The 13,982-nt window shown below is 37.2% G+C and overlaps 1 protein-coding gene across 1 annotated transcript in view; it reads right to left on the bottom strand.

Moving 5' to 3' along the window:
- The window catches only part of LOC113984005 (mitochondrial intermediate peptidase), a 75,246-nt gene that overhangs the window by 57,660 nt on the left and 3,604 nt on the right, over nt 1-13,982 (bottom strand). The window contains exons 3-10 of the mRNA XM_027713678.2: nt 12,590-12,678; nt 10,770-10,856; nt 9,759-9,822; nt 7,816-7,998; nt 4,003-4,159; nt 3,549-3,597; nt 2,862-2,922; nt 2,171-2,223 (exon numbers count right to left, since the gene is read on the bottom strand). Coding sequence (XP_027569479.1) covers nt 2,171-2,223; nt 2,862-2,922; nt 3,549-3,597; nt 4,003-4,159; nt 7,816-7,998; nt 9,759-9,822; nt 10,770-10,856; nt 12,590-12,678 — 743 coding nt within the window. The remainder of the gene's footprint in view (nt 1-2,170; nt 2,224-2,861; nt 2,923-3,548; nt 3,598-4,002; nt 4,160-7,815; nt 7,999-9,758; nt 9,823-10,769; nt 10,857-12,589; nt 12,679-13,982) is intronic.

The raw sequence follows: 13,982 nt of genomic DNA, 5'->3' as shown, positions 1-13,982 counted from the left end.
ACATTTGCATGGCTCATAAGTGAAAAACAGAACGCATTTAGGGCACAGACATGATAAGGAATATTCCTGTCCTCTGGTTGTTGTATGAATACTCTGACTCCTGCCTAGTTTCAGTCACAAAGCACAGCCTCTCATACTATGCAGTGGAAAAATGAATTTTACTTTTCAGGGCTGATTACCTAGTATCCAGTACCCTGTTAAACATCTGCAGTATGGGCACAATGAATGTAAAGCATCGTTCAGTCATAGATCAAAAACTTTTCCCAAAGACAGAGCACTATCCAGAAAACAGAACAGTGAAAGATCTAAGCCCGTGGTTTTTAGTGTAGCAGTTCTGCACGCAGTGGAGAGGAAAACCACTTTTCCTTCCATCTTGTAGACGCTTGTAGATCTACATAAATGCCATAAAAAATACTCCCACCCAACCTGGAGGGAGAAAAACACTGGGCCCCAATCCTGCACTGTAATCAGGGAGGCCCTACATAGGTTCAGGAGACTCTTCACACTGATCCAGCTTCCAGACTTGGTGCCTGAATAAATAAAAAATAGCAAAGATACATTGCCAATGTCTGGGTCTGTTTTACCTGCAGCTCTCCCTTCATAAAGCTACAATACAATTCTTAAAGTAACTTAACTGGGTCTCTTACAAAGCCCCAGAAGGAAAGGAAATATTTTCCTTCCTAATGCCAAAACGTGCAGAATAATCTATTTGTAATCATCAGCAACTCAATTATGAGATGGTTAGCTTTCTGTGGTGATCTAAGAAGTGCAATAAGACCAATAAGACTAAGGACAATAAGCATCAGAAGACACTCCTCCAGGAGGAGAAAGAAACAAATACAGAGCCTTCTACCCCTAAGACTAACCTTTATGGCACAATTCTGAAAACAGGGAAAGCAGACACTACAGGAAATGCAGAAAATAAATACAATACACAGACAGTAAATTTCATGAACATTTGACAGTATATTAAGCATTATGAATCAGAATGTAATTCTTGCTGTTTTGAAAACATTACACAGGCAAGGTAAAGTGTAGATCTGTTAGCTACAGGATAGTATCTTGAATGAGTACGGCAGTCCTCTTCCACTGCCTGCTGCTGCTCACTGCTAAACATATGCTGTGGAGCACTCTGTGCTCTGGCACTGGCTACTGGGAGCAGATCTAGCAAATGGATATTCCTCTACCACCCCTGCATGGCAAGTTCTACTCACGCAGGACATGAATGCTGCTGCACACACATAGCTCAGTTCCCATCTTAGCATGCAGTAGCTTAAGATAAGGTCAATATTAGAGCTGCTGCTCAAAAACTACTGCCTTGGAAACAAAGTACAAGAAAGCAGCAGAACAGCCAGGCCAACTGCTGGCAATCTTCCGTTGTCATGTCTATACTACCATAGCTTCCTGATCCAGAGTAAACTACTATTTTAATCAGACACATCTAGTCTGCATTTGTTTAAAAAACAAAAATCTGCAAATTTGCAATGAAGGAAGATTTTTCCTCCCCCTCTAGTGAGACAAGCACAACTTTCAATTATTTTTTCCAACAGAAACCTAAAAGGTCACCGTTGCTGATCTAATAGAGGCAACACGCAGGGCTCGTCTTTCAGAGCTGACATCTCATTATGTGCAATAGTCTTGTGCACAATTTAAGTCTGTGTAAAGGATTTATTTCGCATCTTTGCAAGAGAGATAAGAATGAATTCTATTCGTTAACAGTGATGATCTACTCAAGAAGTTGCTGTTTCAAGTCTGCAGAAGATGATGAAGTTGCTTGTTCAGTAAGAAGTACAATAAAGTTAAAATATGAAGAGAAGTTGGATTGTATTCAGTGATCAAAATTTATTTTTAAACATTACTAGAGCTCAGCTAAGAACTAAAAACAAAACAAGAATAAGGATTTTCTATCTGTTCTGAAACTTCTTCACTCTCTTTTATCTTCAAAGAGGGACAATACTTCCCTGCAAAACAAGAGAGGAGCCAAAAATTTCTACAGGCATTCCAGCAGTAACTAAGAAATGTTACAAACAACTATCCCACCAGATAGTATTTATTTTTTAATATCAGAGTACATCTTCAAAGAAAGCAATCCTGTTTACATTGAAAACTTTCTTTATCCTTATTGTAAGGACACTCATTTACACTACAATAAGGAACATAAGGAGCTTACCTCTCAGCACGAAGGACACCACTGTAGTAAGGGTGATCCCAAGGCATCAGCGTCTGAAAGAGAATTCCAGCTTATAATTACAATAATGGACAACAAGTGAACCCAAGGTAAAAGTTTTGTTTCCTTTGAATATTTTTGCAGTTTCAATAAGGCACAGAACTTTAAAACATAATGGGAAGTAGTCAGTGCTAAAACCATCATTGGTAATAGCATCATATATCATAACCTGAAACCTTTATTTTCTTAACATTTCTTGAAGATTGTTCTTCTTACTCAACTATATAATAGAACTTCATACCAGATTTCAAGAAATACACTCAATTCAAATAAAAAGATAAACCTAAACATGTACAGAATTAAGACATACAATATACTATAAAAAATAGACATGCATCTAACCTAGAGTACAGCCTTTATTTTTCAAATGAGTCAATTAATTCGAAACAAAGTTATACTCCCTTTCACCACTTTACGGTTCAGTTATCTCAGTATCACTTTGTATATACCAACAGTTCTCTCACACTCAATGCTTGGTTTTAATACAGCAACTTAGCAGTCAATTTGAAGCCAGAATGTATCTCTAATTCTACTATGTCTTGTATACTAAAATAGAGTTAATTGTACAACAGGGCTAGCTTATACTATACTTTTAAAAAGAAAACGGATCACCACATACAGAAATGTAACTTACTGAATTCTGGGGGTTGAGCTTCATTTTCATCTTTGTCATCATTTCAAAGTCTTTTTGAGTTCTGAAAAATATTTTGATGATGCAAGTGTTATGAAATATTTTTGAGCAATGTAATACAGCACACAATGATACTCCATCCTAAGAAAATGTCTATCATCAGACATTTACAGTACTATACAAAATAGTAGGCCCACATATCAGGGTAAAAAACTTCTCCATTCACCTTCTGTCATTCAGGTACCTTCAAATTAAGTCCCTCTTACTCCAGTTATACAGCTCCAAAGCATTACTATACACCCCATTTATACACAGTGATGAAACTGTTTTGTGCTGTGTGGAACTAAGGGAGGCAAGATGGACAAATAGGAATTTGTTTACAGATGGAAAATATATGGAGTTGCGCACATGGCAAGAAGACCAGGAGAGGTGTTCTTCTACACTTCAACTTGGTCTTGTTTGCTGTTAACTGCATTTCTTGGCACATCATTTGTTGCATTTAGTCCTGGGTGTTCTCTGATCACAGGCACAGAATTTATTCTAAGCAAACAGCTCGTCTCAAAACTCTGGGAAAGTCTTGCTTTTTGCTTCATCAGAGCATATAATATGCAGCACTTATTAGTGCACAAGTCCCTCTATTCTTGAAATAAAGAGTATGGTTAAAAAAATAACTTAATTGAAAAGACATACCTTTTAGACAACTGGTCAGAAAGCTTCTCCAGAAATTGTCTTACTGTCTCTAGAACGGGAGGGGGAGGGGAATATAAGGAAATTATTTTTTCCCTTAAAGGATGTTAAGTTTACATCAAAATATTCCAAACGAAAAAAAATTTTTAATAAACTACTCCACTGACATCATTTCAAGAGAATTTAGTACTACATTTACTTTGTTACGTGCAGAGATAATGACAACTTCATAATCTAGGGAGTGAGCATCAATTCTGAAAAAAAACCACCAGTTCCTACTCAGTGAGTATTGTCATTTACAGAGAGAATGAATACGGCATACAGCAAAATGTAACTGCAATAAAATACTTCACTGGAACAAATATGTGTAAACTTAGCTAAAGAAACCAACCTATGACCATACACCTAATACAGTGCATTTGATTTCTCAACATGTCCCTCCACACATGCCTTATACCTGGATTTTTGGCCATTGTACCCTGAAGAGCCCTGTGGGCAAAGGTCTCATACCCAACCAACTGCGCCAGACTGTTTCGGCTAGCAAGCAATTCCTCCAGGCGGCTCAACTGCTGAGCATTGGAGTGAAGAAAAATCTTGTAAGCAGCTTCTCGCACCTAATAAAAAAAAAAAAACAACAACAACAACAAAAAAAAAAGATAAAAAGGCCACTGTTACTACAGTGCAATTTTTAAGGGAAACAAGTGACACATCTGGAGATCTGGCATAACAGCTGTACTTCACTGATATTGTTGGGAAAAGGCCTAAAGCCTTTCAACAACAGTAATTACAATTGCCTGACAATTACAACTCTCTTACCCATCAAAAGTGGAATGAGGAAATGCAATGAGACAATCTAACAGATCAAGACTGCCAAAAAGGCTCTTGTTCTCTACTCCTGTCAACAGTCCCCTCTGCTCATCGTCTCCCTCCTTCTGCCAACATCTGTGCTTCTCTGACCACTCTGTGGGCCGCCTTAACTCACTAAAACTTCTGAAAATAAACCCAAATTGTTTTCTGCACATCAGTTAAGCTGGCTCATGGAAGGATCTGATAAGAAACAGAGACAGGGTCAGGGGAAAGAAAAGAAAGGAAAAGCCTTATTTCTTTTGTAGCAGAAAGCTATTAGTCTGCCCATCTGCCCAACTTTCTCCTTTTCTCCAATTTCTAGTTTGTTTGGGTTTATTTGTAACTCTGAAGAAAAGAGTTAATTAAAGACGCAGAAAATATGATAAAATGCTTTTATGTTTCACAAACCAATTGAAGATAATCTTTTTTTTGTTGATATGGAGTAAACTCAAGAAATCCAGCAACAATTTATGCCTGCCTTCATCTGAAATAAGCTTCTCTCTTGGACAATACATTAAACAAGAATGCAGGTCCTGAGCTGAGAAAAAATATGAACATAAAAATTTACAAGTCATTTTGTACCTGTTCTGTTCCACCAGGCTTTCATTTTGAAAAAAAGCAAATAAAGTAAGAAAGATGACTGACCTTCCTTGAATACGGTTCAGTGCCTCTGCAGCAAAGGCCAACAGCATACTCTACTACAAGTGCACAGCCATCTGGTCCATGTGTGTCCAGACAACATTTGAACTACAATGTCCAGATTTGTGTTCCACAGGACAATAATGACACTGCCATATATCAGAGTGGGTCCAGCACAGGGCCACCAAGTTGTTTGGGCGCTGGAGCACATGAAACAGAATGGAGGCTGAGAGAGCTGAGTTTGTCCAGCCTAAAGAAGAAAAAGCTCAAGGGAGATCTTAATCTTCATCTACTTAGCAGTCAGGCATAGAGAACATGCAGCCAGACTGTTCTTGGAGGTACAGAGCAAGAGGAGGAGATGTAATGGACATAAGCTACAAGATGAAAAATTCCAACTTGATACCGGGAAGAAATAATAGTAGTGAGGGTGGTCAAACAGGCTGCCCAGAGAAGTAATGGAATCTCCATCCTTGGACAGTGTTCAAAACTCAACTGGACGTGTCACTGAGAAACCGGATCTTCTTGATCAAGCTCTGAACAGACTCAAACTGACAAGTTCCAAAAGTCCCTTCCAACCTAAATTATATGATTTCTAAAGAGCCTTTCCACAGATCTGCCCCAGAGAACTGCATTTTTAAATTGATATATTACTCATAGCTTCAGTAGCAATTCTGCAGATCACACTATTTTCAGGACAAGAGTTTATAGACAATATACAGTGAGTATTATTCCTTTATTTACACCCCACTAGTGCTGTAATTTAATTAATTTTTTATTTCTCACAGAAATAAACATTACAGCTTGGAGTCTACCACAGTAAGCTTTTCTCTTTTTTTTTTCTCTTCAAAGCCACCTTGATTATTTAACTATATAGTATAAGTGAAGACAGAACACTTTAGTGTTTTAATATGCCCCTGGTCCTAGCATCATATCTGGGAGTCTAAGGAATCATCGTCACATTTCAATGGCCTAAATTAATTTTCAGTTAATAACTTTAAATGAATCCTTTTTAGAAAAGCAACATTAACAATGAATAAAATAAGAGTATTCAGGATAATTCAGGTTGGATGGGATCTCGTGAGGTCTCTAATCCAACCTCATGCACTAAGCAGAGACAGTTATGAGCCAAGGCCAAGTTGCACAAAGCTTTTTCCAGTCTAGTCCTGAAACCCTGCACAGATGGGAGGGACAGCATGACCTCACTGTCTCACTGCTTGGGTATCATGAGCAGGAAAAACTTCTCCAATTGGCATTTCTCACATCCACTTGTGCCTGTTGCCACTTGTCTCCTGTCATGTTCCACTCTGAAGAGCCTGGTTCTACTTTCTCCATGATATCCTTGCAAGTACTGGCAGGCTGCTGTCAAGTTCCCCCCAAACCACCTCTGCTATAGGGTGAACAAGTCCAGATCCCTTAGCCTCTACTCAGTGCAAGCACTCCAGTTACTGGCCATCTTGGCGGCCTCTGTTGAAGTCACTCCTAAAGAGTGGGGCTATAATCTCTTCCCATAGTCTCTGGCTCTGTCCCTGTTCCTGCAGTCCAGGATGCTGTTGGCCACCTTTGCTGCCAGGGTCATTGCTGGTTCATGGTCAACTTGCTGCTCACGAACACTGTGGGCCTTTTCGACAGATCAGACCCAGCCAGGCAGCCCCAGCCTGTCCTATTACCAGGAATTCTCCCTTTCGAGATGCAGGATTTTGCACTTGTCCTTTTTGAATTACATAGTGTTGCCACCGGAACATTCCCTCAGCTTCTAGGCCACTCTGAATGTCAGCCTTGCCCTTCAAGTATATAAATTCTTCCTCCCAGTTTGCTACCACCTGCAAGTCTGGTAGGCAAGCATTCTGTCACTGATAAAGATGTTAAACAGAAGACCCAGGAGAGACCCCTGCAACAGTTCTTTCATTACCAGTCTTCCTGTAGGGTACATTTCAACCATTACCCTCTGAGTTTGATCATGAAATTAGTTTTTTTACCTGTTAGTCCATAAATCCAGACTTAATGTCCTAACTTGGACTGAAGTTACTGAAGAACACTGAGGCAAAAGAAAGTGATGAGCATCTCTGCCTTAGCTGTGCCTGCTGCCACTAAGTCACCGACCTTACTCAGCACTGAGTCCATGTTTTCCTTGTTCAGGTTTTTAGTACTAATGCAGCAGTAGTTGTTCTTGTTAGTGCCGCTGATGTCCCTTTCAAGTCACAACTGCAGTTGAGCTTTGACCTTCTTGACATCATCTCTACAGATACAGGCAATATTTCTAAATTCCTCCCTTAGATCCTGTACCTGCTGCTATTTTATGTACGCTACCTTTTGGAGATGAAGCTTTGGTATGAGTTTCCTGCTTGTCAAGCCTGGTTCCCGATACATCTACTTGGCTTTCTAAGGATCACAATGCGCTAATACCAAGTATCTTACTACCCTCATGTGCTTGGAGGATGCTATCTTTAGAGAACTACCTGCTTTTTTGAGCTCCTTTACCCTGCAGAGCTGCATTCCATGAGACCCCACCTCCCAGTTTACTGAATTAACTGAAGTCTGCTTGCCTAAAATGTAGAGCTTGTATTCTGGGCCTCTTCTACCTCCAACCATTCAGGATCTGCATAGTTGTTATTTCATAGCTGCTACAGTCAAGTATGCCATTGATTATTATGTTCTAAAACAGTTTTTCCTTGTTAGTAATAACATCATAATCATAAACCACATGCATTTGCTTCATTAATAAGGAAAATAACTGATATACACTTCTATTATAGAGAATGTCAAAGCAAACTCAGGGAATACAAACCAGATCATCAGGACAATCAGCATGCAGACCAGCAACTTGTAAGTAATTGCCTTCGGCTATAAAATTATAACGAATATGCTCTGGCAAAACATGTTTGTCAATCTTGTTGGGAAGATGAGTTCCTATCAGAAACTCATTACATAAATCCAATATTCTGACGTTGAGGTCAACTGCCTTTTCACGCTGTAAGAAAAATAAAGTACAAAATAATGTTTTCAGACATAGTACAGGCAGAACTCAAAGTTTCTAAAACCTTAGAGGACTTTTTCCAAAAATGAAGCAGAAAATACAACATTTAAGATTAGACCCACAGCACTAATAAAACTGTAATGTAGGGCTGAAGTCAACATGATCAGATGCTCATACAGATCTATAATTTCACACAGCATTGAAATTTGAAAGACAATGCCTCTGTTTCTGCAGTAAGAAACTGTCCAGTGGAGTATAAGTAGAATTTACATAAGCTTCGCTGGTTGCTTGGAAAGCATTTATAAAACTATGCCTGATTGCTATGTAAAACACAGAAGAGAAAAACCAGAAGCATCACTGAGACAGATATCCTGAAATAGATATAGAACTACAGTTATCTTGTTACTGTTTGTATTGCACTGTTTTCTGGAGACTGTGAAGTATTTATGGTATTTCAACCCTTCTCTGAGGAGTTAGTGATTTAGAGTTTTATCACCATCATTACAGTATTTCACACATTTAACCTTACTGTAAGATTTGCTTCAGTGAATTTGCTCACATTAGTAGAGTATGGTCTCTATGGCCCATGGGTTCATAGCTCAAAAAAACAAAGGCGAGGGTACGGATACAACATACTTGTAAAGTCCACAGAATGACATAATCTCCAGATCTCTGTCTTCCCATTCCACCCTAACTCTTCAAAATATATCTCTGAGTTTTATTTTAAAAAGTAGAAATTCTTTGTAGCAGAAGTAAGTTTCAACCTACAACAGGGAAGGATTTCTAAAGTCTGAAATGAGAATTGAAAAAAAAACAAACCACTGAGCAGCAAACAAGAAGAAAACTGGAATAGGCAGGGAAGGAAGAGGAAAATGTGCAAAAATAAGTGAAATTGTAACTGAAAGGAGATGAAGCACCACAGAACCAATAGTCAAATCAGACATAAACACCAGAGTTCAAGTTTCATGTTGTTCTTTATACAAAGTAGTTGCAAAAATATATTCTAGAAGCATTTTCTAGGTCACAAAACACCATCACAACCATGATCTTCAGAAAAACTACCACATAAATCTAGTAGAAGAGTCTTTGTACAGATCTTTTTAGAGGGGGTGACTCAAATAAACAAGGTATTAACTTTATAAAGGGACATGAGCTATGAACAGAGCAACCATACCACAAAGCATGGTGTAAGCTGCTGGTTTTGGCAAATCCATCACTAACTACTGCGAAAGTATGTAAAAGCTCCAAGACAGGTAATCAGACCATACCCAGATAATCAATTCTGAACAAGATTTACAACTTCTGGTTATGTGAGCACCAAAGGAGAGCCTGGGCACACACTTGATCCCTTCTAAAACACTCTACTTGATTAACCTGCCATCACAGCACACGGGGTGCTGATTTTCCCCCCTCTATAAATATGTTGTTGACAGATAAGTAGCTATTTTAAAAATCTGATGCAGACAACAAACAAAGAAAACAGGATCTCAGGTCTTGCTTATAACTGTTCAGAAGAGAATGAAAGGATGGGGGCCAAAATGGGAAGAACAGTCAACATTAAAAAATACCATTTAGAAGTGATTTAAAATAGACAAAATCAATCACTTCTGAGAAGACAAAATTCCACAGAGGACAATGGGAATCCTGGAGGACAAACTGACCCTGAATCACACGATTTCACATTGCACATTTTTCATTATCTGGTCTTTGGTAGACAGGCAAATTTCTGTTCATATATTGTAGCCAAAAATTACCTTTTCTTCATCCAAATGAATGCCACTGATCTCAAAATCAAACATAAAAAGTTCTGCCACTCGCCTAAAAATACAGTAAATCCCTGTTAAAATCACCTCATTTGATAGTAAGCATAATTTTTAAACAGATTTTACCTTTAGTAGTTATGTAGGTTTCATGTCTTTCACAGGGACTAACACCACAGTTATACAACTATTGTTATTAGGGACAAAGACTTCTTATCTTGTAGGTCTTCAACAGTCTACTCATTGAAAAAGGATTTTTCCTTTGTTCTTAGTCATCTACATTAAAAATATGCTTCAAAATAATCCCACTACATTAATCTAGATGTTTAACAAATTTGTGCAAATTACCATTTTAATTTCATTTCACACTTCATTTATTCTAACATCAGAAAAATACCTCTTCAAATCTAACATCCTTGTTCATGGGGAAAGAAGGAAGAAGGAAGTAACAAACACCGAGCTTGTCTAACCATGTCAGCAAATAAATAATTCAAAACTATAACTGAATAAACAACTAATAAAACCTATGACAGAAATCATAAAGTTGTAAATAAATATACCACTAATCTGATTTTGAAATATATAAATAAACTTTTATAAACTGAAATCAAGTTGTATAGTCTGGTCCCTAATTTTACTGCTAAAAACACTCACATATACACCACAGTACAGTGTATCATTTTAATCAAAAGAGTATGATTGAAGAAAATCTTCAGTTCTCATTTCTTTGTTTTTGCAGATCTCAGTTATTCAGTGTAAATATATCTTGTGCTCTACAGTCACAGAGACATTCTCCAAGACTACACAACTACAAACTTCCTAACTTCTGTGCCAGTTATTTAGTAGTCACTAATAAATTAATAACAGAGATGTGGTTTGTTTTCCAGTTGCATTTATTAATTTCACAAAACATGAGACATAAGTACAATAAGGAAAAATACATATATCTAAAAATGTAATTCTATAAGATTCTATCTATAATGATCTATAAGCATTAATAAGTACCTGGTTTCTGGATCTAGGGAACTCGTAACACTTTCATCAGCTAGCAGACGTCTTAAACTCTGACACAGTTCAACATCTGTATTTAATCTGAAAAAATAAAGAGTAAAAGAAGCACACATTAGCAACAGACAATAACATTTCGGTTTCTTGGTATTACTCATTCAAAGGCAGATCTTAGTATTTACTGAAACAACATTAAAAGCCAACGGCTGTATTTTCAAAGTGCTTTCTGGTTCACAATCACACTTAAAAACTAGAAAAATTGTATTCAAAGCATGTGTGGACAAACCGGCACGAAAATAGGTTTTATGCATCCAAGAGGAAAATACTTTTGAATCGTATTTTGTAGCAAATATGAGCAAGTCTAAGACTGATGACTTATGTTCCATGAACAAAGATCATCACGGTGACAGCATAAATCTCAGAGAACTGTTTTCTAGTCCTTATTTTGAAAGGACTCCATTAAGGAAACATCTGTGCTTGAGTTTGCCATCAGATAAATGTGCTGCTGGCTGCCACTGGAGTAGACTTAAGAGTTTACTAACCCCAGGACATTTCCAGACACCGATCACTGTACCTGTGCAGACAATACTATGTCCATTGGATTTGCTGGCACATTATCTACAAGCATCTATGTCAACCTGCATTACTGGGTGGGAATTGAAGTGGGGAATGAAACATATGCATACAATAGTTTATTAGCCTCTCAGGATAATTTGTGAATATTTTCTTCTTTCTAAAAATTTTATATCTGAAGAGGTATTCAGATATTATAGTCATACTGTTCTAGATGGCTTGCTGAATCCAATTCTTGAGGAACCCGGTTTCAAGTGAAAGGCTTCCCAAACATGCTGGCAAGAACAAAGCAACAGTTTCTATTGAATTTACTCTTAGAATTCTCTTTTTAGTCAGTACTACTGTCCTCCTCAGAGTATAAAAGGCCTCTGCAACTCACTGTAGGACATGAGATCAACCAGTCACTGTGTCCACTGTAACTAGGAGTCCTGAGGGAAGCAGCAAATTCTGGGTGACCTTCAAAATACTGCTTGGTAAAGCATTCACTAAAGAAGGCTACTCCTGAATCCAACAGGAAGGGAAGATACTGAAAGGACACAGCATTTGGAGACTTAAGATCATTTCTTCCACTTCTCAGCAGCAAGAGCAGAAAAGAAGCAAATAAATTCACTATAGTCAAGAGCCACAGAGGTAACTTTCAGAACTTAAGCTTTAAGGTATTAAGAAAAAAGGCAACCCAAAGAAAAGCCAAACTTCAGAAGTGTTTAAGAACATGTTCTATGAAATGGGGGTTTTAAATAAAGAACAAGCACACCAAAGTATATCAGCCATATATCAGAGCCCTAGACAGACACATCTTCAAACACTCATTTTAACAGGAAACTGTCCTTTCCTCTTTCACATATCCCACTCACTGTCTGGAATTCAAAGGGTCAGCAAAACAGAAGAAAAAGTGTTGTGCAATGTAACAGCTTAAATCTTAAAAACAAATTAGCATTTTGTACATACCCTTTACAACCACTAGTGAATTGTCACAAGTCCTAAAAAAATGTTACTTTGAGCCTTTGATGGGTTTCAGTGACATGAAGTCAGAAACTGAAACTAAAATAGAATAACCTTTCATGAGATAACGTAATAAATCTAAACCCTTAGATACCTGTAATGGAAGACCGACACTTTGTTCACATGTGCAAGTCCTTCCAACTTATTTTTTGTTGATTGCTGTTTTCATAGATGATCATACAGTAATTTTTAAAGATGCATATAGAAATAGTAAAAAAAAAAAAAAGAAAAAGAAAACATACTTCTCTACCACAGTACCAATGTTCCTGCAAGCTTCTTCAGCAGCCTCTCTGAATGCAAAGTCAGGGTGGGCAACTTTCACAAAATCAGCCTGACAAATCAGAAGAAGAAAACAGTAAGTAAAAGAGAATCTTGCCTTATAAACAAAGTTGCATTCAAGCAGTTCCACTTCTATTAACACTTATTTCTAAGAGTTCTGTGAAATCTTTTTGCAGAATTTGCTGGTTTTTTCTTAAAACATAAAGCTGATTGGAAAACTTTGCTGACATTTATTAAATCAGACAGTGCATATATCTTTCCAAAAATATCATTAACCTATACACTTCTTAGAAACATTTTAAGTATAGTGTGTCTCTTATGTATAGACCACCAAGTTATACTTTCACATAACTTCCTAGTAGGAAGAAATATGTTTCAAGAGAAAAATAGAAGTTCTTTTGGATTCAGAAGAAGGTTTTTATTTGACTTACTGATTTTTAGTAAGTCTCCAAATACCTAAAGGGGTCCATAAGGCTAGAAGGATGCTAAAAGGGGGCTGGGGAGCTAGGGGCTTCCATTACTTAAATCAGGGAGGTTGTATTTAATTAAAGTCTAGGAATATATTGTAGACATTTAGCATGATTGTACAGAAAGTACATGTAACAAGCTTCACAGTCTAATAATATGATTGCAGTCTGGTTGAAAAGGCAGCCTTACAAATTCTAAGCACTTTAGATTTTTACTTCTTGGAATCCCTGTTTAAAATTCTGTATAATATTGACAGAATAGGTGCTAAATGACAGCACCTGCCAACAGATAAAAATCACCAAATTGCTTCTAGACAAAGATCTGCAAGTTTTGTGCATCTTTGAACACAAAAAACCTGAAAGTAGTACATAGGAGGTAATTTTAACTCAGCAAACTGATACAAAACCATGGGCACTGAATTCTGACATTAGTGTTTTACTTAGATATTGATTGATTAAGCAGAATGAAAAGTAGTCTATACAAAACATAAGAACTAGTGACTTGACAGAGCATGTAAAAAAAGATGTCTTAAATCTAGAAAACAATAAGAAATAAGATTTGAGAACTGAAAACACACAGAGACATTCAAATGCGAAAACCTAAGTCAAAAAACTCAGTGACCTATTTACTAAGAACTGAATTCAATGAAGGCTGGGTCTGCTTCCTTCAACCAAAGTGTGATGCTTTGATACAATATATACTTTAGGTAAACAGTTTCCAGAAAGCAATATGAAATGCTCTGTTAAACTTAACATTTTGTGATACAGAATATCAGACCAAGTACTATGAATCTGTGAACCATAGAAACTGCTGTCTAGGAAATACCTGCATTTTTCTGTTAATAAAAAAGTAATACTGTTGAGTTTCATCTGCCACTTTTAATCTGCA

The sequence above is a fragment of the Pipra filicauda genome, unplaced genomic scaffold (assembly GCF_003945595.2).
Source record: "Pipra filicauda isolate LSUMZ 115617 unplaced genomic scaffold, ASM394559v2 scaffold142_size1944046_pilon, whole genome shotgun sequence".
Classification (NCBI taxonomy): Eukaryota; Metazoa; Chordata; class Aves; order Passeriformes; family Pipridae; genus Pipra; species Pipra filicauda.
Note: the sequence above shows the minus strand (reverse complement) of the source record. Positions and strands in the feature narration are given on the sequence as shown.